General features: G+C 41.5%; 1 protein-coding gene and 1 long non-coding RNA gene across 3 annotated transcripts in view; one reads left to right on the top strand and one right to left on the bottom strand.

Annotated features, from left to right (window-relative positions):
* Window positions 1-13,557, bottom strand: part of SMYD2 (SET and MYND domain containing 2) — a 53,293-nt gene extending 39,736 nt beyond the window's left edge. For both annotated transcript variants that reach the window (XM_045536501.1, XM_045536500.1), the window contains exon 1: window positions 13,226-13,557. In XM_045536501.1, the coding sequence (XP_045392457.1) occupies window positions 13,226-13,398 (173 nt within the window). In that variant the 5' untranslated portion in view covers window positions 13,399-13,557. The remainder of the gene's footprint in view (window positions 1-13,225) is intronic.
* A 203-nt stretch (window positions 13,558-13,760) lies between these two features.
* LOC123627089 lies at window positions 13,761-21,620 on the top strand. The gene is made up of 4 exons (XR_006731130.1): window positions 13,761-13,783; window positions 16,381-16,594; window positions 18,023-18,176; window positions 21,466-21,620. It is a non-coding gene; the product is annotated as an uncharacterized LOC123627089 (long non-coding RNA).
* The last annotated feature ends 5,339 nt before the right edge of the window (window positions 21,621-26,959 follow it).

Raw genomic sequence — 26,959 nt, 5'->3', positions numbered from 1 at the left:
TAAAATTTGCTGAGCCGAGACCTGCAGAGAGAGTGTGTGTGTGTGTGTGTGCCTGAGAGACAGACAGAGAGAGAGAGATCCTGTGAGTGTTTGACTACTGCTGACTGAGGAGTTATAGCCAGAGAGAAACTTCATATGGGCTATCCATTTTCACTGTAGGAATATACAAGGCATTTGGAATAAACTCTGTTCCTACAAAAGGACACAGTCGTAAATCTTTCATTTGCAATATAACCTGATCTGAATTGTCCAGGAGGTTTGGGTTAAGATTGCACAAAATAAAGAAAACAAAATTTCCCTCCCAACAAGAACTGAAATAACCCAAAAGGAATTGGAACTAAAAGGGAAGTTAGAAGTGAATCACTAATAACCTCTCCCAGTGGTTCTCAACCTTGGCTGCCTGGGACAGGGGGCCCATCAATTCTCATTTGACTGGTATGTGTTGGGCCAGGCCACTGGGACGTTCAGAACTCCCCAGGAGATTCTCACGTGCTCCAGAATGCAGAGCTACAGGCTTACAGTAAGACATTCGGGCTGAGTGGCTTTGTTGGTGCAGAAATGGTTGTATAGTGTTGAAGCACTTGGCAAGGCAGATTGTTTCAATTGTTCTGAGATTCTTCACACACAGGATGTATTGGGTTGTTTGACCACCTTGACGATGCATGCTTCAGTAAGAAAAAAGTGGTTGACATGAATTTTCTAACTATGCCAGAAAGTATTCTAGAAGCCAGGTGCAAGTTTTAAGCTTTCTTTCTGCTCCTTTCTGATTCCCGTTTCGCAATTTAGGATGAATATGATGACTTACTCTTCCCACGTGCCCTATCTCAAATCCTTTTGTCTTTCTCGTGTGCCACGTGATCTTGGGCAAGTTATTAATCCTTCCTGAACCTCAGTTTCTTCCACTGTAAAATAAAGACATAGTTTCTCCCTCATAGGTTTGCTATGAAAGTTCAATGAGACTATACAAGCGAAGCATTTAATACACTGCGTGGAACACTGTAAATATTGAATAAATGTTGGGTACCACCATTACACTTTTAATTAGTCTCTGTGCCTTTGTTTTTTTTTTTAAATGATGTCAACTATTGAAATACCTTCAGTACAATCTCACTTGGACTCACAGCTAGAGGATTTATGTTTCTAAAGCTTTTGTTTTACAGGCAAATATCTACCCTGCTGTGAATAGAAGGGCTCTTTGAACTGAAGAAATGGTTCTAGCCACAAAGGGGGAAAAGAAATGTTACAGGAAAAACGCAAGTTATTTGATTGTTAGTGACTGGAACAGAACTTAGAAGACACGCTCCTGTCACTTCCTACCGGAGGAGACACACACAGTGATCATTTTCCCTGCTTTTAAGAATCGCAAGCCATGAAGATCAACAAGTTAGAAATGTAATTAACAACTCCTGCTAGTTAATGCATTGCCGCAGGTGCTGTCGGTCTAGATAAAAAGGATTGGATTCTGTAAGCTCCCTACTTTCTGCCGCTGCGATGAATGCTTAGTGGGTTTCACCATGAAAGAAAATGACACTGGCGTGGGGGGGTTGCAATAACAATTACTTTTAACTAACGGGGACAGAAGAAGTGACAAGGATGCTGCTCTGTTGAACAGAGGCAGCCCCAGCCAAATGAAAAAGAGAAAGGAAAAAAAGCCCAGCAGCGCAACATAACTTCACCATAGGTTGAAATAAGACAACCAGAAACAAAGTTAGCCTCCCACCCAGCGAGGGCGGTTACACTAGCAAGGCCTCCAATCTTGTTTAAGAGAAATAAAAATTGGAGGAATTGTGGCAGAACCCTATTATAACCCTGGTCAGGGGACAAGGATAATACTCAGGCTACAGGTTTTTGTGTAACAGTGAAAGATGCTCCATGTATCGTCACTTTAATCCACAATGTAACAGTGAAACTGGACCCACACGTAGCCGGGGGCTTCTTCCCAGAGCTGTGTTGAACCTTCTTCGCCTTAGCACCAGGCTTTGTTCTGAGGCTTGTTAAAAGTTTGAGCCCATGTCCTCTAGGGGAGGCGGGAAATATTTAGGGCAGTAAGGTAGCAACTAATAGGTTTTTCCCAACTATTGGAATTGGAGCTGTGATTTGCAAAGAGGAAGCTGGGCTTGGTGGTTGGGCTAACAATGGCTGACTTTGTAATAAAATGATGACATGGATTTGTTTTCATGCAGCCTCTGGCTGAGACAAAATTTACCTTTGCCTTAGAAAGAAAAAAAATTCACTTAGCCTATGAATATAGGAGTGAGCTATTTCGTCTATGGAACAGTGAACATTAAATTACTCTCTTCAGGCACTGAATGACACCTACATCCAAACCTCATCTTGTAGGCCCTGTACAATCTCCAACAGCTAAAGCTCTCTCGAGGAATGAAGGTATGCACTTTTAAAATTTCACATTTTTCTTCTGAAAATACTGTCTTGACTTTTGTGCAAGATCAGAATGACACTTCCTTGTTGCTTTTATCTTTACTTCTCTAATGCCTTCTGATTGAGAAGTCAAAAGGAAAGAAACAACTAATGCCTATCTTATTACTCAGTTTTCTTGTAAGGGAACTGACAATAAATATCACTTCTTCCAATCGTACAATAAATGATAGATGTCATCCTTAGTACAGAATACCGATATTTTAAAATTCCCCTATGACTGCTGTTGTACAACACACATGATTAAATATCAAGGAAAATGACAAAACCAAAGTAATATAAATTAAACTATTTTAGAACTTAAAATACTCCTAACGATATTTCTCCCTTCAACATTCTGTCCACAAAGTAGAAATAAACCATGGTAAAAATTCCTTTATAACCTAAATGCTAAATGTGAGTTCCCAAAAGATGGTCGGGTCCTCTGCAGCCAAACATGGGATTAACTCCCTGGCCAGACTGACTGTTCTGAATCTCACATACAGGAAAATGCACCTTTTAAATGCTTACAGAAGAATTTTAAAGAGTTTACACTCTTTCATCCCCTCAGTTTATTTTCCTGTAGACAAACAATAAAAAATTGAATTACTTATTTGTTTAGGTGAATCACTGCAATTGTGGACTTTACCCTGAGAATTTGAACTTAACAGATATTGTCTGAACAGATTGAACAGACATTTTTCTTTCAGTCCTTATGGGTTCACTTATATTTCTGAATAAAGAACATTTTTTATACTATAAAAGCTTGCACATGAGGCAGTAAGGAGATATGTTAATCTACCATAGCCAAGTAATTTCTATTAAAAAAAGTACTATTTTCCATGTACAAAGTACTGTGCTAGGCTCTGGGATATGATATTTTTGTAAAAAAACGAGCTATTTGGGGAAATAAGCCCTGCCTACGTGACAACGGCAAATATAAATATCAGGCAAAATGATTCAGCATCCAAATGGCCCAGATGACACTGAATTGAGAACAGGAAGCTATGCCTAGGCCTGAGCTCTTTGAAGACACAGAAGTTAGAACGACAGCACTTACTGAGGATTTTGTCTTATGCGTCTTTGAAACCTCATGGTTAGAGCACAATGCCTGGAATAGTAGGATGTTCAATAAATGTAAATAGTGAACTATCGTAAAATAAATATAAAGTAGCAAATAAATGAAGAGATTTCTGGACTGAAGTAGTTAAGAAGCTTCATCAAAGAGATGCAATTTGAGCTGGATTTTTCTTGAGTATGAACAAACTTAGAGTAAGGCCTTACCTGGGAAGAAGGCTGAGGATAAGGAAGGAAATATTGCAGAGAAAAGCATTCTAGGTGACGAATGGACAAGAGAAGGGGCTTGCAGGTGTGTGCATGTGTGTGTGCATCAGTACCAGCAATTTAGGATGCCGAGAAACTAACCTGGCAGAACAAGCCGCACTCAGACAGGGCTGCTGAGGCTTAGCGTGAGGGGACCCCATCAGGAAGCCCTGACTCTGCAATGGAATTGATCAGGGCCATTGTCAGATTCAAGGACAGAGAAGGTGAAGGTGGGCTTCCTTCCCCCTCTCTGCACCTACAAAATACTTAGTAGATGGCTGTCTTGTAAAACTGGAACATGTGCAGAAATCAATTAAATATTGCACAAAATAAGTAGATTGTTTTTAAATCCCTACTTTTTTGTTAACCTGAATGTTTTTAGGTTGAAAAAAACCCTACAGGGTTTTTATAGAGTGATATTTAGAGGTATGTACTCACGTGTATGGGTAGGCCACATCTCATTAACTTCCAAAAGATGTCTACCCAGAGCTGCTGCTATTTCACACAGTGTAGGAATGTTGCCATTTCATCAGCCCTAAGTATGACCTGGCCAAAGCTCTCTCTTAGTTTGTATAAGTCATGAGACAGGGTGTTGGGGTTGCAGGGGTGGAGGGGTGTGACCCCTTTCCTCAGCCATCCTAAGGGTCACAGCTGACATTCGCATAACAAAAGACAGGTTAACAAGAGAAAAGTGTAACAAATTTATGACATGGGAGTCTTCAGAATGAAGGCCCAAAGACTCAGGGAGAGCTGTCTATTTTTATGCTTAGGTTCGATGAAGAATGGACAAAAAGATATCAGCTAATGATAATAGATTTGGGGAGGGGGGGACCCAGCAAGGCCTGTCTGTTCAGATTCTTCTTGATCTTACTGTGCGGCATTCCTTCCTCCTGGGCCCAGGGCAGGACCCCTTCTAGAATGGGGGTCTTACGACCTACTGTCAGACAGGGGAGGCCAGAGAATTCATGGCCAGCTCCTACACAGAAAGGCAGAGGAAGCCTAGGGTACTATGTTTAGTTTCTATGACCTGCCTTGAGCGAACAAAGGGAGTAGGAGAGAGGAGGGCAGGAGAACGTCACGTCAGGGAGACTTTGCTTCTGAGCCCTTCCAAAGACCCTCAGTTCAAAGGGTCAATATTGCCAAGCACCAGACCCTGGGGTGTCATTTTCTGAGTCCCAATAGGGTTAAACATTCTGGTTAACAGAATGTTGTTCTTCAAGGCATCCATGGATTACCAGTTTTCAATTGAATAAAAGAAAGAAAAAGAAAAGAACCCCCAAACCTTACTGCTTCTACCCAACATCTGGTGAAGCCTTACGAAGTTCAAGGCACTGAGGGTAAAATAAAGATGAATAAAATCCACTGGAAAATAAGCTCCATGGTGCGAGGCATGTTTGCTCCTTTTCTTCACAGTTGTTTCCCAGAAATATAGAGCCGAATAAGTGCGCCCTAAACATACATATTTTGTGAATAAGTTAAAAACTAGAATTCCTACCCTTAAGAAGTTTACTATCCACTCACAATTAAATGTCTCTTACTGCTGAGATTTTAAGCACATGCAAGGTTGTTACTGTGAACAGCAATTGTCACTGTACTATACAGATCGGCAGAATTGACAGGTAAGAGATTTTTCAGATGGCAAACGGGCAGGTGTTTCTTACACAAACAAGTGTATTGTCACCAGAGTGAGAAAAATCACCAAAATATGAGCCAGTACTCACATCCCTGAAGAGTCTGTCTGGGTACTCACAGATCGAAGAGAACACAGATTTCAAAATAATTCCTTTCAAGTGCCAAGATATAAAATCCTCGAGGTTTTCATTTGGCTTGGATGAACAACTGCATCTCTTGGGCAGCCAGAATTTCTTTCCCAGTCCCTCCCCCAGGATATGCCCATGTCTTCAAGCCTTGGCATGAAATTTACTTCTCCAGTGAGTTGTCCTTGTTTGTCCTCTGCTCCATGGCGACTCTGTATCCCCCGGGGAACCGACACACCTTGAGTATCCTAGTGCAATAGCTGATACACAACAGTGTCTTAGTTACTACAGAAAGTATTCAATTTGGTCTCTAGGGACTATGAACTTGCCAAAGATAAGCACTTACGAATTCTCAGATCTGCTCTTTCCTATAAAAGCTAATTCCATCCATTTTAATAATATCCATGTAATATTTCTACTTAGTCATCTGAAACCTTCCACTTTATGAACAAGTCACCAAATTATACGTTAACAAATTAGCACAAGAAGTGCCACACTATTTTTAAATTTTTGATTGAAGAAGAATCCGAGAGACACAGCTGGATTCTGGGCGAAGGCATGGGCTAGAAAGATAAGTTGTTTCCTGAACCTTCAAGACTTTTTTTGTATTATTTTCCTGCTAAATTGCATATTTCTGTCCTTCAGAGAAGTCTTGAAGCGATCTGATTTCCTTCTGTTCTATTGTGTAGGTGTGAACGCCTTTGCAATTGAAAAGGGAGCCGCGGAGGGTGGCAGGACCGAGTCAGCAGAAGTTACACAAAGTGAGGTGTGCGCTTTGTGACTGGTTAGAGCTCTAATGAGGCCAAGGTCGCGGGTTCAACCCTGAAAAGGCAGATACTTCAGTCAATTCCCTGCCAGAGGACTGCACCCCTAAACTACTGCAGATTTGCTGGAAATTCAAAGATGTGAGGGTCGGGGATGTGGGTGGGCTGACAATGCAAGTCCCTGAGAGGGAAAGGAGACCTCAACAGTGCCCTGCCTCCCTCTAGTCCCAGAATAGGCTGGTTGCCAGGGGGAAAGGGCCGGAGTGGAGGGCTCCCACCTCGGATATAGCTACAGAAATCTGCTCAAGTTCAGAATCCACCAAGTGCAATCCGGGTGCCCTGGTTCTAGGTCTGTCTAGTTCCCTGGTGATCTTCTGGGTATATATAAATACATATATTCACACATATGAATACATATATACATATTCATATATACGAATACCCCCCCATATATATATGTATTCAAACACATGTAGCCAAATCCATAGAGGGACTATCTGTGGCAAGAACAGGAAATGGGAAGGAACATTTTAAAAAATCAAATGGCCTTGCACATGCAAGATAAAAGCATGTCTTTCAACTCAGAAGTATGATTACCTCAACTGTACATCTGAGGTCCAAAACAAAGGTGTGTGTGGTGGGGGAGTGAGTTTAGTCATTCATGACTATAAAGGATACTTATAAAGATTGATTGCCTCCTTGGAAGCCAAAAATAAAGTGCATAAAATTATTGTAGTTTTTATATTGACAGGAAAAAGAAAGGGGATATTAACTTGAGTCCAAAGAGGTAAGCCTAACACATCCAAATGAAGTAGAAACTTCCTTTGCAATTCTCTCACCATATCAAATTATCAAACGGACAACTCTGCTGTCCTGAGTTCTCACCAATTCTGAGTTTTCCTGAAAACCAGGATCCTGCAAAACTGTAGCACTGAACCCTGGATCTTTCCAAAGAAATGTAAGACATTTTAAAAAGAACCTTCTGACAGGGAATATGCCGCCTGCTTGTCCTACAGGAATACCATGCAGGGGCCTCCTAGTACAGCTGCACCATAAATTACATTTCCAAACCTCACCAATTTAACTTTTGGAGAGAGAGAGTCTGAAGAATGGATTTGTTTAAGAAAAAGAACAGCGGTTACAGGCTATCAGGACAGAAACAAACTCTGTATATATGGGTATAAAGACTGAGATGGCAAACTCTGGTTTAGTTCTAGCAAAATATTCAAAATATTCCAAACCCACAAAAGGACCAGCCTTATTTCTTTTTACGTTTTATTATGTAATAATTGGTACATATAGAGGAATATATGTAGCTCTTACACAAATTGCAAAGCATTATAATAAAACCAATCTGTCTGAGTCCATAGTAACATAAGATACAGGTCAAAGCCAGCAGGATGAATTATTTTTTAAACTTTTAGAAACAACATATTAGTTTGTCGAATTATCTGTTTGGGAATGGACAGAAAAGAGGTGATTATAAATTATATTCACTCTAGGAGATATCTTAGAGGGATTAAGTCCCCAGAGAACCACACAGTAGGTGTAAGTAGGATTAAATGCCTGGGTAAACCGCAAGGTAGGTTGAAGTCAGAAGGGGTTCAGGAAGGAAGGTCACAGGAATAGGAAGATTTAGCTCCAACCCTGGGGTCACAGAGCCTGGCCCGTAGGAGACACTTAATAAATATTTGACAAAAAAAAAAAAAAAAAAAAGGTATGAAATTCAAGAAAACTGCTTAACTTCTCCAATACTCAGTTTCTTTCCAGGTAACATGGAATAAGGCCCTGTGTATACCAGCCATCCTTAGAAGGATCAAAATAAGAATGTATCTGGAAATACTTTATGAGCTGCAAAAAGCCATATGATTTAAAGAAATGTCATTTTATACGGGATCTTCAGATTTTTTTGAGTGAGAGGATTCTGTGCAATTGCTTTTGGGAGGGAAAGGTGTTAGATGGTGGTTTTAACTCACCAGGGTTTGAATTTCACTTCAGGATATCCTGCTGCTATTCTGTCTCTTTCATCTGAAATCGTTTCCAAACGTGCAGCTTGGTCACTGAGCCCCTATAAGCTGGAACAGAAATTATGTTCTCCGCATATGAAAAATATGCGCGTTACGGCACCCGGCGCATTTGAAGTTTTAAAGGACGGCTCCTTGCTGCAGCTGAAACAATCGTGTCGAAGGTAAAAAGCAGAGGGGAGCCGCGAATCCTAGTACTGTGAAAATTTCTGTTTTCTTACATTTCTCTCTACAAATACTTGTTTAATCTCGTTAAAAGAATATTAAAGTATCTAAGCACTTTGGAGTTGGAAAAGGCTCTTTTACAAAGAAGCTTTACCTATGTAGTTGGGTTATATCATTTCCATTAGGTTTTGAAAAATACTGAACACTGATCCCAGACAGTCATTAGTACTTTGGGGGATCCAAGGTTGGGAACTGCTGGTTTTAGCTATTGGTCAACGTCCCATCTTAATTGTGACGCCACTGGCTAACAATTTCCAGTATTTCCTTCCCAGTATTCCTTACCCCAACCCCACCTCCATAAAAATTTTCCTGAAATTACAATATTCCATCACACAATTTAATTAAGTCAGAAACATTCAGCCAGCAGAGTTCATCAAACAAGTACGAGTCAGAGACCAGGTTGATGTTGACAGCTTACTACGGGCTAGAGTCGTGCTGAGTGCTTGACTTCCACTCTCTGGTTTAGTTCTCAGGCCTAGCTTGGTAGGGTGGGTATTAGTATGCACATTGTACAGATAACAGAACCTGGGAGTTCAGAGAAATTAAGTAATAATTGGCCTAAAGACAAGTCATCAGGAGGGGATAAAGCCATTATTCAAACCCAGTCAATCTGGGAGAGTCTCTGCTTTGCTGTTTCTATCTAAATACAGTCATGCACTACATAGTAATGTTTCAGTCAATCACAGCATATAGAAAGTAGTCCCATAAGATTATAATAGCATATTTTTGCCTTTTCTATGTTTAGATACACAAATACTTACCATTATGTTACAATTGCCTACAGTATTCAGTACAGTAACATGCTGTACAGGTTTGTAGCCTAGGAGCAACAGGAGCCTAAGTGTGTAGGAGGCTACACCATCTAGGTTTGTGTAAGTACATTCTATGATGTTTGCACAGGGATGAAATTGCTTAACGATGCATTTCTCAGAACATATCTTCATCGTTAAACGATGCATGACTGTACATGAAAAACTTGAAATTCTGAAATGTTCAAAGTGACAACACAGTATCTCCTTACCTAATATACAGAAAGCTGAATTTTGTATTCTTTAATGTAACTTTTTAGAGGCAATCTGTTGTCTATGTATTTTAATCTTATTACCCATTTTCTAAAAATGCATCCAAAAAGAAGGGGGGAACCCCTTATCACAGCATGTGTCCAATTTTTTATTCAGAAAACATGACAATTTAAGAACCTTTGAAACCATTTATCCCCCTAGACAATACATAGAGAACATTCTCAGCATAACCAGAGTCATAGCAGCCCTGGTGACGATGTCCCCTTCTAATGTACTTCAGGCAGCCAGGACCAGGGCTAATTCAGAGAACTTTTGCAAAACGCCATCAAGATCTCATGGTCCTTGATACTGACTAAGATCAATTAAAGATTATTTTGCCAGTTTGGTGAAACAACAGGAAAGGCAAGATGAATACTGCTAAATAATAAATCTAGGGGACATTAGGAAAAAAGTCTTCATGTCTAAAATAGGACATCTTAATCACAGTGTTTGGCTCATGCAAACATTTAAATTTTTAAAACAACCACGTTGCGTGAACCTGGCATGATTCAAATTCCCTGAAACTGGGTTCTAACAGCTCTGTTCCAAAGAGGCTAAGTGGGCCTTCCTACTTTTCCCCCCTACCCAGAACAAAGAAAAGACAATATCCTCACTCTTAAATGACCCATGAGCAAAGAGAATAAAAGATCAAAAGGGAGACATCTGCCCACCTAGGAACCGCACACAGAATGAATATTCAGATGGAACACCGGGTTATAGCAGATTTCTCCCTTTCCCAGGCAAATAATACCAAGCTTTAAAATATGTTCAATACTCAGTTTGAAATGTACCCACATATCTTAAAAAATACCCTGCCACAATAGTTGATAAACGGCCACAACGTGTGTGTGTGTGTGTGTGTGTGTGTGTGTGTATAAACTGTATCTAAGAGGTCTAATAGGGACAGCTCCCTACTGGAAGACATTTATATTTTTAGGAGCTGTCTTCTAGCAGCTAAGGCAAGGTACACATCTTTCCAAGTGTCACCCACCACGCTGAGAAATGTGACGTAAATTTAAAACTCCCAGAAATAAACCTTTGTCTGAATTGCCCTAACGAAAGAATCCCATTCTATTGAGACTTAAGAAATTTCCCATTATTTGTCAATTTATAGAGTATACGTCTTCCTGAAGAAATCAGTTTTTTTTCCTCCAAAATAAGTGAAATCCTGATCCAATTAATAGGACTTAGAACAATCTTGGGTTGCTTATTTATCTTAATATTGTTTACAGTAAACTTCTGGCAAAAGAAAAGATAAGGGGCTGGCTTTCTTTTGGGTGCGTGAGGCAGGAGGAGGCAGATTTTGACCTGTACGCATCAACATTTGCAGAATTGTACTCCTACTGTTTTGATGCCCCACGGAGGCATACGCAAGCACACAGACGTCCCCTGGCACAGCTGGACAGGCTGATTTGTCCTAGGTCATATGCAAATAATCCGACAGAGGAAACTGGTGCTGAATCTATCAGAACGATGATCTAAGCACTAATTTTAAATTAATCGGATTTAATAGAAATCATAAAGTGGAATACAAAGCTATTTCTAATTGCATGGGTATCATGAGTATTATTTCTTGAGTATTGTTTTAGTTGATTTCAAATGACTCTTTGCAGAGAGAGCCGAAATGAACTATGAGTGCTGAAAGAAGTTCACCTAAGCCAAACAGAGAAGGGGTGTGTGTGTGCAGTAGCACCACCTCATTGCAGGTGGCAGCCCTGGTGAGGGGCCTAAGCCAACGGCTGGTGACATTAACGAATGTCAATAAGAAAAATACCGAAAAAAAAAAAAAAAGGGCAGCAAATTTTGTCACATATGGCAGAATAACTGAAGCTGAATGATTTGTGAAGTTGCATGTGACCATCCGTTAATGCTCTAAGGTTGGGGTGCACACAGTAGAAACAATTAAGAGATTCACAGCTAAAGAGAAGCATCTCTCAGTTCCTCTTCTCCCTTCTAAACCCAGAGGGATTTGATCTTTAATTCACTGGAGACGAGCGAGAGGACTAGCAACTACCATGTGAGTACCTACTATGCGCCTGGCTTCCCCGATCTCATCTCACGCGATGGCTTCCAGGAATCACCAGGATCCCCGACAGAGGCTCCTTCTGTGCTGCGTGACCTGCTTTGCTCCTGCCACTGCAGACACCCACGCTGCTGCAGACTCCGAGCCACAGCGAGGCTCAGAAGATCAAGGGACCAGTCACAGCAGCCTTTTTAACTTTGGGAAAACCCAATGCTCACTTCACTCAAACGTTGCAAAGTGGTGCCATGACCCTTTAGCTCTTGGCTCGCCAATTCAAAGAGCCACATCACATACAGCCCTTAAGCTGCCCACGGCATGATTCCGTGTCTAGTTCCTTTCCAGGTCCCCCTAAGCGGAAGACAGTTCTGGCAGGGAGTCTGGGCAAGATTACTATAATATTTAGCCTTTGTCCCTTCTTTTGCTATGTCTTATTGTAGAATGAGGCACGCAGGTCTCGGAGATTAAGTATGCTGGACTTGAGACCTGTACTCAGAAGGTACCTGCAGGACCTCCAATAGGCTTAATCCAGCCCAGGAATCTCCATTTCAAAGATGAAGAAACTGAGGTTCAAAGAAAGCAGCAGACACCAGTCCCTTCCTCAGTGAGTAGGGGAAGGCCTGGTATAAATGTAACGTCAATGCCATACCTCCTGCCTTAGTAAATTTACTGAGCACCTGACCAGGTGGGAAACCGGCAGAACTGAATGAGGCCAGGCTTCCCTCCCTCCTTATTGGTGGTGAATGGATGGATATACACAACCACACTTCCTCTCTGGGCTTTAGTTTTCTAATCCATAAAGTGAAAGAAGACAGGATTGGACTGGTGATTTCTAAGGTGCCTTTCAGCTCTGCAACTGTCGCAAGACTTGAGGATACAATTATGTTTGGGTGCGTGTGAGTAGATATTATATAGCATATATATGAATATAGACATCTATACACATGACATGTTACAATTAAACGCTGGTTCCAGCCATACATTTCGCCTGATCTCCCCAGCGACCATTTTTCCTAATCCCAAGCCAGGGCTAGACTCGGCTCACCACTGCAGCGCCTCAGAACCCCAGGTGTGGGGGTCTGTGCCCACTGGCTCCTCTCCAAACACCCCCTGCAGAGAGTGAGAGGAGAGAGGGGCTCTAGTACTTTAACATGACATATTAAGTCATTAACTTCCTTGAAGGAAACGGCCAATCTGGGGCAGGGCTGGGCCGTGGGGGATAGTACACACCGCAGGAAGCACAAATTAAAGGTGACAGTCCGTGGCTGCCTAAATTCCGGGCCCTGTCGCCAATGCGCGCTAGTGGACAGCGCGTGCCCAGGTTGGGAACACGCCTGGCTCCGAGCCCGACTTTGCGGGCAGGGACCTGCGCTCCTGGGTTTGCACATCCTGCGTAAGCAACTCTGCAATCGCGTCGCGCGGGGCGTGCGGCGGGAACTCGGCTCTTCTTTCCTAACGCACGTGGCCCGGCCCGGCGCGGGGCTGGAGCGCACCGGCGGGTCCCCTCCCCGCCCGGCCCACGGCCGCCGCCCGAGCCGCCGGCGCTAGGACCCCGCGCGCCGCGCGCTCTTCCTGCCGCCGCGGTCGCCGCCGCCGGCGTCCCCGGCCCCCGGTCCCCGCGCCGCCCGCGCCCTACCTGCCGAAGCAGTGCTCGCAGTGGTTGCCCCGCTCGTTCACCGTGAGCACGCAGGCGTAGGCCGGGCAGGAGAAGAGCAAGTCCCCCACCTGGAAGCGCTGCAGGGCCCGCAGCCCCCGGCCCTTGCCCGGGCTGCAGAAGCGCTCCAGGCCGCCGTGGCCCTCCGCCCTCATGGTGGCGGCGCGCGGCGGGGCGCCCGGCGCGGCCGTGCCCGGAGCTGCGGCTCCCGGCGAGCTGTTATTGGAGACGCGTCACCCCGAGCTGCGGGGGGCGGGGTGGGAAGCCGCCCGCTCCCCGGAAGGGACGGCGCCCCGCCCGGGCCTCGCGCGGCCCCCGGGGAGGGGGACACACCCGGCGACCCCGCCCCGCGCGCGGGACCCGCGGTGGCCGCCCCGCACGCGCTCGGGGCCGTTTCCGGTGTGGCCGCAACAAAGAGCTGCAGCCCTGGCGGCTCCTGCGAGGAGGGCGTGAGACGTCTGCGCCTCCGCGGCGTCTCCACGGAGTGAGCGGGACGCTCTGTCCTCTCCGGTGCGGGGGATGGTGTCGCCCGGGGGCCAGGTATCCCAGGGCCTTCCGGGCCGATCGGCCTGGCTCGAAGGGTGACCCACCCCTGGCAAATGGAAGGGGGCAAAGACGTCTCTCCACCCTGTGTTCTTATGTCCTTGTCACGGACCCTGGAGGGAATGATCTGGGAAGCCGAGAGAAACTGGCAGACTGGGAACCAGGGTAGAAAAGTTTGGTGAGCTGAGGGTTAAAGTGTACTTTTCCAAGGTTAAAGATTTTTAAACCTTGTAAGGCTTTAACGTGAACGTAGTTTGTCCTTTGCTCCTCTAGTGGAAGTTAGTTACATGGACGAAGAGGAAATGCAGTGCTCAGCGCAGCTCCCAGAGTTCGCGTGCTGTGAAGGACAAGAGGAAGCAGGGGATAACCTTGCCTTCAAGGAACTTAGACTCTTACTGGCGGCCCGAATGATGCCGTGGCAAGAACACTGCGCTAGAATTTGCAGTGGTGTCAATAGGCTTGACCACCCACCAACTGTGATCTTAGAAAAATCATTTCAGTTGTGAGTCACATACAGGATTTCAAGCGCTTAAAGCCCGAAACATAAGCCCTAGACACATGCATGCTATTGCTTTTCATATGAGAAAGAATATGATCTGTGTTTCACATAGGATTATGTAAAAACTGAAATTGTACGTGCAGTATAGATAATTTAGCAGAAAACACTACTTCAAACTATGATCTCAAACTACTATATTACCCCTGTAAGTTCAGGACTAGTTTAGCAAAGGGAAAGATAAAGATGCTTTGGAGTGTGTCATTAGATCAATGTAACATGTGGCACTCCGATAAAATTTCTTTATTAGTGGCAAAATGAATAAGCCTCTAGCCCTTTTTCAAGGAAGATATGGATACTATTTCATTTTTGCATTTTAAGAAGCATTGACTGTGCCAGTCACTGGGATAGAAAGATGGATAAAATGTATCCCCAGGTCCTTGCATTTGACACATTCAAGTCTGATAAGTTACCATTAGTTATTGAGTATTATGGACCAGGCATCCTGCTAAGTCATTAAACACATTATCTTGTTTAATCCTTGCAACAACCTAATGAATTAGGCATTGTGTCCCCCATTCCCAACATTAGGAAACTAAGATCAAAAAGAATGATTTCCAAGGTCATGCAATACATTGCAGAATTTGATTTCAAAGTCAGTGTGAATTTGAGGCCCATGCTCCTAACCACAATGTTCTGCTGCAGACAAGCACAGTTCACCGGAATAAGTGTAATTATACAAAATCTTCCGTGGCAATGCAGGCAGTAAGTGACAAATTCAGCCCAGGGAACTGTCAAGGTAGGCGTCACATTCCAGCAGCCTGAAGGATGGACAGAACTTTGCAAATGGAAGAGGGGAAGAGAGTTTTCTGGGCAGGGAGAACTACAAAGCGTGTAGTTGAGGCCCCCTTAGCAGTTCTGAGTAGAGTGTGGGTTCTTGAGGGAGGACAGGAGGTCAGGCAGGAGCTGTGGAAGGGCATCTTCTCCAGAAGTAACTTTTGTCCTAGAGGCCGTGGGGGAGCCACTGAAAGTGTTTAAGCAGTGGGGTACCGCGATCAGTCCAGTGTTTTAGACTGACTGCTGCTGGCAGCATTGCAGGTGGACTGGAGCGGGGAGAGACAGAACCTGACCACCAGTGAAGGAAGCATTTGCAGTTTCTTAAAGGAGAGGTGAAGAAAGCTGGAATCGAGGCAGTAGTATCAGGGAAAGGGAGATATCAAGGGTAACTCCAATTGGGTAACTCCAATTTCTTGCCTGGGCATGTAGTTAGTTTCTCTATGTGGGAAGATGTAAGGCAGGCAGAGATAGCAGATAGTGTTGGTTTTCTAGCTTTAGCCTGATCAATCTTTTAGGTTCAAGTGCAGGAACCATAAATATCCTAGAATTTTTGGAAAGAAAGAGGCATTTTCTTACCAATGAGGAAGGCAAGGCTCCATGAAGTTAAATACCTTGCCTAACAATGCAACGTGAGGTTAGGTTCTATTCATCCTTTAGATTGTAGGTCAGGCATTCCTCTGCAAGGGCAGAACTAGCTCTAGATTCCATGATGTATTCATTCAACCTTTATTTGTTACAAACTTACTGTGTTCCAGGAATAGTGGTAAGAGCTGGTGATACAACAGTAACAAAAACTGCCTGGTCCCCTGCCCTCACAGAGCTTTGTGACAGTCTGGTCGAGGAGGCAGACATTGATCAGATCATCACACAAACAAATGCAAACTGTCAGTGGTCTCAAGTGCTAATGCAGCGCTTAGGGGATTTGACCTAGTCTGGGAAGGCTTTTCTGAGAGAGGAATGCCTGACCTACACTCTATAGGATGAATAGAACCTAACCAAGAGAAGGGGAGGTAGGGTAAGCATTCTAAGCAGGGGGAACAGCACGTGTAAAGTTCCATTGTTTGTAAGACATATGTATAAAAGGCTAAAAGACAGAATGACGGGACAGAGCTGGAAGGAGAGCGTTGTTCGGGATGATGTTTGGAAATAATAGGTCCCCTTGGCCAGGCTACAGGCGTTTACTTGAGCAACAGAAAGCTGCTGACAGGTTCCAGACTACTGTGTTAGATAAATTGACCCTGACAATTGTGTTTTATTACAGGTGGATGGTTACATGTAAAGGAAAGAATTTTCTCAAACCTTAGACGTTTCTGAATACCCACCTACCTAGGCAAATCTTGGATGCATTTTTGAACTCTAGTTTTTTTTTAACGTTCTGATTCCTGGGGCCTCTAACCAAGTACAAAGATGAAAAGACTGAGAGAAATAAAGAAGCAATTATAATACAGTAGGAAGTTTGCTGTTTCAAGGATTGTGTGAGTAATCTATTTATTTATCTTTTTAATTACAAGTAATATTCTCTTTCACTGGGAAAGATTTCCACAGCTGAGAAAAAATAAAATAAAACAATAGCACAGCTACTAAGATGTTTTTCCAGATGAGTAGTGTCTGCAAGAGACTTTCTCCAGGGTAGAGGTGACTGATTTGAGAACACTGGAAAAGAAACAGCTTCATTTCAGAAAAATCCCTGTGCTGAATTTAAGTGACTCGAGATGGAGAAATGGTCAGTGAAGCAATGGCCACAAATTTAGGAATTTAAATTACAAAGAAAACTGTGTTTAAAATAAACAGCCAAGAAATGGCAACAAGCCAGCTGGGGCAGACCGATGACAGGGCTCTTCATGAAGCTCATACTTGTCACTCGGCCACTCTGCATTCTCACATTCCGTGAAAGGAGTCTTCGAGCTTCCAGGGCCCATCGGCCTTTTCCGCTCCCTCTGCCCCATAACTTGGAAGGAATAGAGTTTGAAAAGAGTGTTTTGGTTACTTTGTCTCATTGAAACTCAGGAAAAGAAGTGTTTAAAGGACAAAGGCCGCCCTTTGCTTAATTTCTCTAGCCTAGAGGTTGATCTGACGCGTGAGTAAAATATCCTTCCAACCACAGATTAGCACATGAAAGAAATAGCTCTGGCCCAGGGAAATAAAACCTTAGCAAAGAAGGAATACCAATGAACATGAACAAAGGACCTATACCCTATATTGCAATTCCTCTACATGTATTTCATTTATTGAGTACATACTATGTGCTTCCATTGTGATAGTGAGGGTGGCCTGGATTAGCCAGCTGGGCACTCAGTACAGTCACAGTGTTGTTATGAGAGAGGTATTAGGAGATTTGACACAGACAGGAGGCCGCCGAGGCAGAGATTGGAGTGATTTGGTGAGAAACCAAGGAATGCCAGTACCCACCAGTAGGTAGAAGAGACAAGAAGGAACAGAGCTTCCTTTCCCTACAGCCCCTGGAGGGAGTGTGGCCCTGCTAACACCCTGATTTCAGCCCACTGCTTGCTGCCGATTTCAGACTTCTAGCCTCCAGAACGATGATAGAATAAATTTACATTGTTTCAAGCCACCCAGTCCATGGCAATTTGTCACAGCAGCCACCGGACACTAATACAAATTATAGGACAATAAAATTTGAATAGGGGGCTGAACAAACTGCAGTAGAAAGCCTTCACAGAGAACCTGGCGTTTTAGCTCCTTCTAGAAGGAAGAGTAAAGATTGACCAAGGGAAAGGGGCTCCCAAAACGGGTTTAAGACACTAAGGTACAAATTCACGGGGGTAGGAGAGAATTCGACAATTCAGGGAACTTTTTAAACAAATGTTTACATGGCTGTCATTATATACCAGACACACCTTTAAAATCTATTCTCATTTAATCTTCCTAACGGCATTCTATAGATGAGGACACTGAATCACAGAAGTGGAATAACTTGAACCTGAGGGGACGGAGCAAGATGGCCAAATAGAAACCTTCAAGAGTTGTCCCTCTGCACAAACACATAATTCAACAATTCTCCAAGCCAGCAAGCGCCTTGAGGAGAACAAAAATCAGGTGAGTGATCGTACTCCCTGGTTTTGACATTGCATGAAGGAAAGAGGCACTGAAGAGTGCGGAAAACAGTCTTGCATTTCCTATGCTACCCTCCACCTGCCCCAGTCCCCTGGCAGTGCCTCGCCAGCGCCCCAAGTGGAGAGAGAATCTGTGAGCCTGGCGGGGGAGAGTGAAGTGATTGTGGGGCTTTGCATGGAAACTCAGGGCCGCCCTGGCACAGGGCAACACAGCACAGGGCAGAATTCTGCTGGTGCCCATGCAGGGAGCATTTGGACCAGCCCGGCCAGAGGGACATCCTCTGCCCAGAAGTGCAAGATCCTGCCAACCCCACCACGGGCCGACAAAAAGCAGCCTGGGCCCTGGACTAAATTCGAAGGCAGTCGGGCCACAAGGACTACAGTCCGTGGGTGATTTCTGTGGCAGTGCTGGCTCAGAGCCAGTGGACTTGGGGTGCACACAACCCAGTGAGACACCAGCAGCTGTGGCCAGGCACTGGTTGGGTGATACTTTGAGATATTGGCCGAGGATCATGCATCCAGCTCTCCCTCTCCTTTCACCCCTTACCATTACCTCCCACTTAGTCAGTGGCATTGACTTGGAGAAGAAGGAGATTGCAGGGTAGGAGTGAAAAGGCTCCTGGGCTTCACAAGCCTAGGGTTTTAGATTGCAAAAGCCTGAGGCCTCGGGGGACTCAGGACTCCAATCTTAGCAAATTCATGATGATGCAGGAGCAAGGACTCCCTCTGCCCAGAAAAGATTCTCCAGGGTTAGGGTAAGGGATGCTCCGTCGTCTCACTGGACTGCAACAGAAATAAACCTCTGCTTCCAGGCTGAAGTGCAGCAAGAGCAAAATTCCCTAATGCATAATTTACAGTCCTAACACCAGCATCTGAGCTGCATTGCAGCATTTTTACTAGAGGCACAGTTCTTCCAGAATAAGAAGCTATTTATATCAGTGCAAGAAGTAAGAAAGCCAAAGAAATCGTGAATAAATAACTCATTGAGGGTCAGATTTGATCAATTCTTAAACTACCAACCATGTTCCCTTGTGTTTGAGGTTAAAAAAGAAAGAAAAAGAAAAAGCCTAAGCTGACTTTGTCCTTATGATTCAGGCAATGTAATAGTTCTGACCAGATACTAAAAATTGAATAAAGAGGCAACAAAGACCCAAGAAAAAGCTCCAGCGCTGCTATTTGGTCCTGAACTAGACATGTAACCTTTTAAAGCTTTATCTCTAGAAAGTCTCATTATATTTTTTCCCCATTCAAAAATGAAAAAAAAAAATAGCAAATGGAACAAAGTTCAGAAATCTTGCATATTTCCATCTTGTTAAGAACTGACAACTTTCTTATTTGGGGGGAGGCAGTGGTGTCATCTAGTGGTGGAAGGAGGAGGGCTGGGTGCAGAATCTGACTTTGCTCCCAAAGGCTGGTGACCTTGAGCAACTGCCATCGAGCCAGATTCTCAGTGCTTTGTACCTCCTGTGAAATCCCCACTGATTTTATTCCAGGGCAGAGAAGTTCCACCAAAAAAAGGTGAGAAGTGATATTCGAAGCCTTAAAGCCTTATTCTATCTTTTTAAAAATAGGTTTAATCTTTACATAAAATTTGAATACATCAGTAAAGTTTATTTCTTTTATATGCAAAGAGAAGAAAAACACAGGAGGGACAAAGTTATTAATAGCTGTGAGTTGAGGAAGAATCCATGCAAGCTGAACATGGTCAAATGTTGTCATCTCAAGTGGGAGCTATTGCAACACTTGGAAAAAGTTTTTTTGGCTTAGTTATTTTTTTTTCTTAATAAGGGTTAAAAATTAGTAACATTAAATGTTTGTTATTTCGGAAATAATTAAAATTTAAGCTAGATAAAACACATTTTCTTAATCTGGAAAAAGAGAATTTCTTGTTTGCTTGATAACAAATGAATTTGTACAACATTATCTGTAAATACAGCTAATTTAAAACCCAGATAATTATTTGAGTCCCCCAAAGTGCTGGGATTATAGGCATGAGCCACTGTGACTGGCCCATTGGAAATGTTTTGGAAAGTACTGAGATGTCCAACAAATATTTTGTCTGATTATGAAATTTTTAAAATTCGGGCTTTTATTTTGCTGGCTTGTATTTCTGAAATATAGCTCTGCGAATGCAGCAGGTGAAATTTTTTCCTCACATCAATTGCTTGTTTTCCTTTACTACAAGCTACATCTCTGTCTTCTCTTATCATCAGCATTTTGTAAAATGAAATCAGACAAAAGAATACTGAAAAATATAGATTAAGTGGGAAAAAATGATTAATAAGTGTAGCTTTCAGGGCCAAAGGATAAACCAACTGAAAACCTTTCCCATCTCTTCATTATTAGTCATTTATTGATTTCACTGTGTAAAATGCTTTCTTGGGTTATGTGGAGAAGCCAAAATTAAATTGGAGTCAGATCTTGTCCTCTAGGAATTCAGGCTCTTAGAAGAGGAGACATGACCTATACTTAGAGCACTATAAAAAATCTACTAGACTGAAAACCTCATGAGGCCAAGGATGTTTGCTTTGCTCACTGCTGTAGCCCCAGACAATGCCTGCTGCAAGGTGGGTGCTCGGTAAATATTTGTTGGATGAAGGGATAATATAAGGCAGAGTGTTGAGCTGTATTAGAATTAAAAAAAAAAAAAGTAAAATCACTATTAGAATAGACAGGTAACTTCCTGCATCTTTGAAATTATAAATGTAATTTATAGATAAATAACCCGGCACTTAGGCTGTAAACAGAAGCTCCTGTGCATTGCTATTGTTCAAATCCACCAAAGGCTCTGTCATCCTCTTCATGTCGGATCATGAACACACTACTCAATGTGATTAACACATTTCCTCAGTGAAACAAGGAAGTTAGACTAGATGTGTGTTTGTGGGGTCCTTTTGGGTAGTGGAATGATTAAATGTACCACTAGCCCATCAAACTCCTGATTTCATAAATTATTATTACCTTTGATGGAGACTTAAAGGAACAATAGTACATAAATAATAGTAAAGATGTTATGCAAACATGCCAAAAACTGTAAAAACAAGACATAAATGAAGTTTGGGAAACATGGCAAGGCAGATCATTAAGGTCATTTGGGTTTTAATGTTTTATTATTTAAATTAGCATCAACCAAAAACAATTGCCTTCACCCCACCAAAATAATGTTATATTTAGTTCACTTTCTTATTTCCTCTGAATTTTTTTCCAAGAACGTTCCGGATGCTTGACTAAATACACACAGTGTCTATTTGTCCTGGGGTGTTTTCTTACAGAGATCCCTTTACTCTAACTGTGTCTCTTAAGAAGTCGTGCCAGTGTCTGCTGAAGTTTTCACCTGTCTGCAGCAAAATGAGAAAAACGTGAACAATGCGCTACTTAAAAGGCTAAACTGACTCATCTTAAAGGGCTTTTAAAAAAAATCTGCGATCAGGACATTTTCAAGGTTAGTATATCTTTTCTTGTTAAACAACGGAGGCTGTAGGTGGTATTCTTTTTAATGTTCTGGGCAAAATAAAAATTGCCAATTCTTTCTGCATCCCCTTACCTTTTAAAAAACATTGTACTAGTCTCTGACATGTAGAGGCACGAATGTTATGAATAGCGTTACAGTGTCATTACAGAGACTATTCGGGAGTTATTTCTTAACACAGATTGTTGAGTCTTCAAATAAATTTATGCTAAATGCTCAGAATGATGACACCTTGATTTATTTTAGGTCTTGATCATGGACATTAGTGCATGTCTACACTGTTTAATATACCAGACTACTGTGGATCAAGAAATATAAAGTGGCATGCAGTTAAATAGAAAACTGTCATTTCTTTAAGGATAGTTAAATAATTCATTTCTGTCCTTATCATTATTTCATTATTTTTGGAAAAGAGATTAGACATCTTTGATGACAGTGTTATTAACACTACCATATTAAACAAGCATTTACTGATGTAATTTTATTGAATCCTACTTTTTTCTTTGACTATAAATGATTTATTTATGTTACCCAGAGTGCTAAGAAAACACACTATGGAAAAAATCCACAAGGCCACTGATATTTTATTGCTCTATAAGCAATGTATATTAATTTTACAAAGTTTAGAAAACACATATAAACCCAGTGATTACTAGTGTGAAGTTTTTGTTGTAGATCTTTCTATGCCTTTCTTTATGCACATATATTTACAACAAAAAGAGGATTATATTGTACAAACTGTTTCATAACCTGCTTTTTCAACTTAAAAACAGGTTGTAAGCTCTTTATACGACAGTAAATATTTTTCTACATCATTTTAGTGGCTTCATATTGTGATATTCTATAATGTACTATCATCTATTTAACTAGTTCCTTGTCTAATTTTTTTCTATTATCATGTTGAAATAAGCATCTTTGTCAAGTTAAATGAAATTGTTTATATTCATGAATAATTCATTAGAGTAAGTCCTGAAATTAGAATGGTTAAGTAAAGTGTATACAAATTTGTAAAACCTGATACATTCATTATATGGAACTGATACAAAAATGTATGCATTTATTTATCTGCATATTTATTTATTATAATGTTTATAGACCAGAAAGAATAATTGAACTCATTGCATATCACTCCCTCAATTTCATTTAATTTTCAAAAAAATTCATCCTAGCAAATATGAAACATTTTAGATAAAATCATCAAATTTTGGATAAAGGGATCCTATGTATCATGTAGTCCACAAGCTTTATTCTAGAGTTGAGGAAACTGAGGCCGAAGTCATTGTGTATCCTGTTTATAGTCATAGCTACCAAGGAGCAGAGCTAGTCCAATCCTGGACGCAGGTGTTCTTTTCTCCTCGCAACATGCTCAGGGAAGTTCAAGTTGTTCTTTAAATATCCAAGTAACCCTTGAGGATTTGAATGCACAGATGTTAAGTAGACTCTAAGACATGTCTCACCCTTAATTTTGTTGTTGATGCTATTAGCAAGAGAGAATATTTAAAAATTATTTTGTGATTAAAATGCTTAGCTCAGAAAAGGTTTCTAAAAAGTTGCTTTATTATCTGTAATCTTATACCAATGGCCACCAAGTGCTGTATAATTCTACTCCATGCTGCTTATATTCATTTATTTATTTAAGATGGAAATAGCTTTGTTTTTTCTAACTAAATGAGACATATTCATTGTAAAAACAATAATAAACAATAATAAAAACATAAAATACAAAGTAAAAATCATATATAATCCCACCAACAAAAGATAATTACATTATATTACTATTTTGGTATATATCTATCCATGTTGTCTTATACATATATAAACTATATATGATCTATGTATCTAGAGAGATAGCATACAAAATTTCATACTGTTCTATAATCTGCTTTTTCCCAACTGTCATTGACATCTTTTAATGTCAGCAATTATTGACCTATATCATAGTTTGCAATGATTACATAGTCTTGTACTTTAATTTGCTTAACCAACCCCAAATTTATGGACATTTAGGATTGCTTGAGGTTTTTAACTAGTCTAAGCAATACTGCAATAAACAATCTTTTAAATAGTTGTTTAAATATCTCTAATAAATTAACTGCTTTTCTTTTGGGAAATGTTCCAGGTAGTATTGTTTCGTGGAGCTTCACAATGTACATTCATGTAATCAGTGGATATTTACTGACTACGTACCAACTACGCTAGGTGCTGGGATTAATATTTTAATGACTCAGAATTCTTACAGTAAAAAAACTTTTAAAATTCTGCTTAACGTTTCCCAACCTTTTTTGATCATGGAACCACCCATTTTTAAAAATAGAGTATCTACTAATATTTTGCTAGTTTTATCTGGAAGAGAATTTGAAAAACTCTAATCTAGTATCAATCTTGTTGAAAAACTACTATGAAATAATTAAGTAAATGTTTGTATCTACCTGTTACTTTTCTAGGAACTCTGAAAAATCGTGGGGATTATTTAGAGGAAAGATATGTTTTAGGCATTTCAGAAGAATACATCTTCAATCTAAGTTGCCAGATTAACTTCCAGAGTAAGTAGTATTTTGGTATGACAATTTTGGTGGAGAACACTGGAGACTTATTTGTTTTTTTTTTTAAATAATATTCATATCATTAGAACAAAAGGGATACTTAAACATAAAAGGAGAGTGTGGGATCTAAAATAGTTTTTGGCTCATTAGTTGATTTGTTGGGGGTTGCAGAGGAGTGAATTCCCATGAGGAAAGAGAATAGATTAGGAGGAGAAAGTCAAAGAGAGAGAGAGAGAGAGAGAGCAAAACACTGAGGGGAATTAAGAAGGGAGGTTATGAAGACTTATACAGCAACATGTGAAATAACTAAAAAAAATCAGAAGAAAAAGAAAGATACAAAAACCCTATTCATTATATCTAAAAACCAGCAAGAAAAAAACCGGAGGAAAAATACAATAAAATAATAGTGTTTGGATTGGGTTCTTTTTTCCCTCTTCTCTAATTACCATTTTCATTTTTATTTTTAAAATATACGATAAAGTTGAAAAGAAAAGACATACTAAAAGATCAGACAAAATTAGGAGAAGAGAGGCTTATGGAGGAGGAGGAAGATAGTGGTTGAGTCGAACAAAGGCAACAAATGGATTAAAGTGAATAAGGACAGAAGGGAGAACATTCAATTTGGCCTGGAGGAGATCATTAATGGCTCAAGTGCTGTGAAGTGGACAAAAGCCAGTCTGTAGTGGGGTCAGATGAGAGAACCAGGGAAGAATAATTTTTGTAGGACCCAGGATCATAATAATTCACTTAGCAGTTCCCCCCCAGCCACTATTACTTTCGTTCTGGTTTTATCATGTTGGGATTTTGCCTATATCCGTTTTTTTTTTCCCCCGGACACTGATAAATGAAAACCTTAAAAAAAAGAAATCCTATGAGTAAGTTTCTTTGCCTTTATTTTTGAACTGAAAAATAAAGAAATAGTAAATTCTCTTTCTGAGCTGTTCTGTGTGCTTGAACAATGCTACCACATAGAAATCTTAATATTATACTCTGTGCATGCCGTTTAAAAACAGAAGAACTTGGTCGCCCAAGGTCATTTCACATGTCTTTTTTTCTAAGTGATTTGTGTACATTTTATCCATAAAAGCCAAATTATTATGAAAGGATGTGAAATATAGGTTTAAGAAACTCAAAGAACAAAGTGCATTCTTTGCTCTTTGAATATCTTAAAATTAAGTTCTTAAGACTCCTGCTGCTTATCTTCAAACAAGCAACCTTGAAACTACTCTGTGAAACCCCGTTAAAGGACGAACCAAAGAGTTTCACTTATTAAAAAAAAAAAAAAAAGCACATGGGAGAGAGAACACTCAAGTCTTCCAAGGCCCATACTTATTAACTAAATCAAATGCCTGCGGTGGGCCTCATGGAAGTGCACAGAAGCAGCCTCTTCATATTATAGCCCAGCCAGAGACATTTATTCCCTGTAATTAAGGCCAAGGGTGCAAGCAGTGATGTGAACTGAAGCAATTAAATGGAGTATTCAGTTCCCTCAACATTTCTCAAGAGTTTGCATGTTTGTGGTTTATGTTTGTTTGAAGTCCCTGTAGAGCTCCTTTGGTTCTCCTTGATACTGTAGGTCCAACTTGAGGTAATGACAATAGCTAACACTTCTATAGCATTTACTATATGCCAGGCACTGCTTTAGGTGCTTTAGGTGTCTGATCACAATCCATTCTTTCCGAGCTCTAAAAGGGCTAAATGTTAATTCCCAGGTCCCCAGAAGCAGACACTGGGATGAGGTTCAAATGCAAGAGATGCATCCCTGAGGTGGTTCCAGGAGAGACCAGTAATAGGATAGGAAAAGTAGGGCAGGGAAAGAGAGGCTGCCAAGCAAGGGTCTAGCTCAGGCCAGAGTCCCTCAGGGGTAGTTTCAGCCTGGTTCCATAGGACGAGTCTGGGGTGTAGGCTGGGAAAGGGAGTGTGGCATCCACCCTGCAGCACAGTCCCTGATGGCAAGGACTGTGTACGTGTGATCTGTGAAGGGACTGCGTCAGGTGTGCACTGAGAGGAGTGGGACAGAAACACCAGCTTTGTCTGCTACAGGTAGGTACTATTATCACTATGTGACAGTTGAGGCCACCAAATCTTGCAGATCCCATCAGTTAGAGTGGGTTGGGAGTGATACTTTCTTCAAAGTACTCCATTTTAATATTTAGTCTGTTCTTTGAGCTTACCTTAGACTTGGGGAGCTTGGGTATCTGCAGCTTAGTTCAAGAAGGTCAGATCCAGATTTGGAGAAGATGCTGTGAGAAAGGGAAGGGGACCAGAGAGAGGGAGAGCACTTTCAGGGAAGGCTTAGGAAATGTAGAAGTTGTGCAGTTTTCTTCCTATGTGTTTTGGGTGAAGGGGGCAAATGCTCCTTTTTCGCATCCACCTGAGGAGGGTGATGCTCTGTGGGTACATTTAGCCATAATGTTTGCTGTGCATCATGATTACCGAGGAGGAGAGAATGAGGAAGAAAGGCTTGAATGCTTACAAAAGATTTTGAGATCCTATTAATAGATAATGAAAACTAACACTTCTAAGTGCAAAGGACTGTTGTAAGAGTTTTACATATATTGATTCCTTAAAGTCTCCTACGAACACTATGAGGTAGGGCTATTGTCTCCCTTTTACAGAAGAGGAAACTGAGGCACAGAGAGATTAAATAAATTGTTCAAGTGCACACAGTTAGTTCATTGCAGAGCTGGGATTCAAGCTCAGGTGACGGCTTTCAGAGTCCATGCTCTTGCCCGTGACCCTGTGCTACCCATC

Source organism: Lemur catta, chromosome 23, assembly GCF_020740605.2.
Source record: "Lemur catta isolate mLemCat1 chromosome 23, mLemCat1.pri, whole genome shotgun sequence".
NCBI classification, from domain to species: domain Eukaryota; kingdom Metazoa; phylum Chordata; class Mammalia; order Primates; family Lemuridae; genus Lemur; species Lemur catta.
This window is presented reverse-complemented; position numbering and strand designations above follow the sequence as displayed.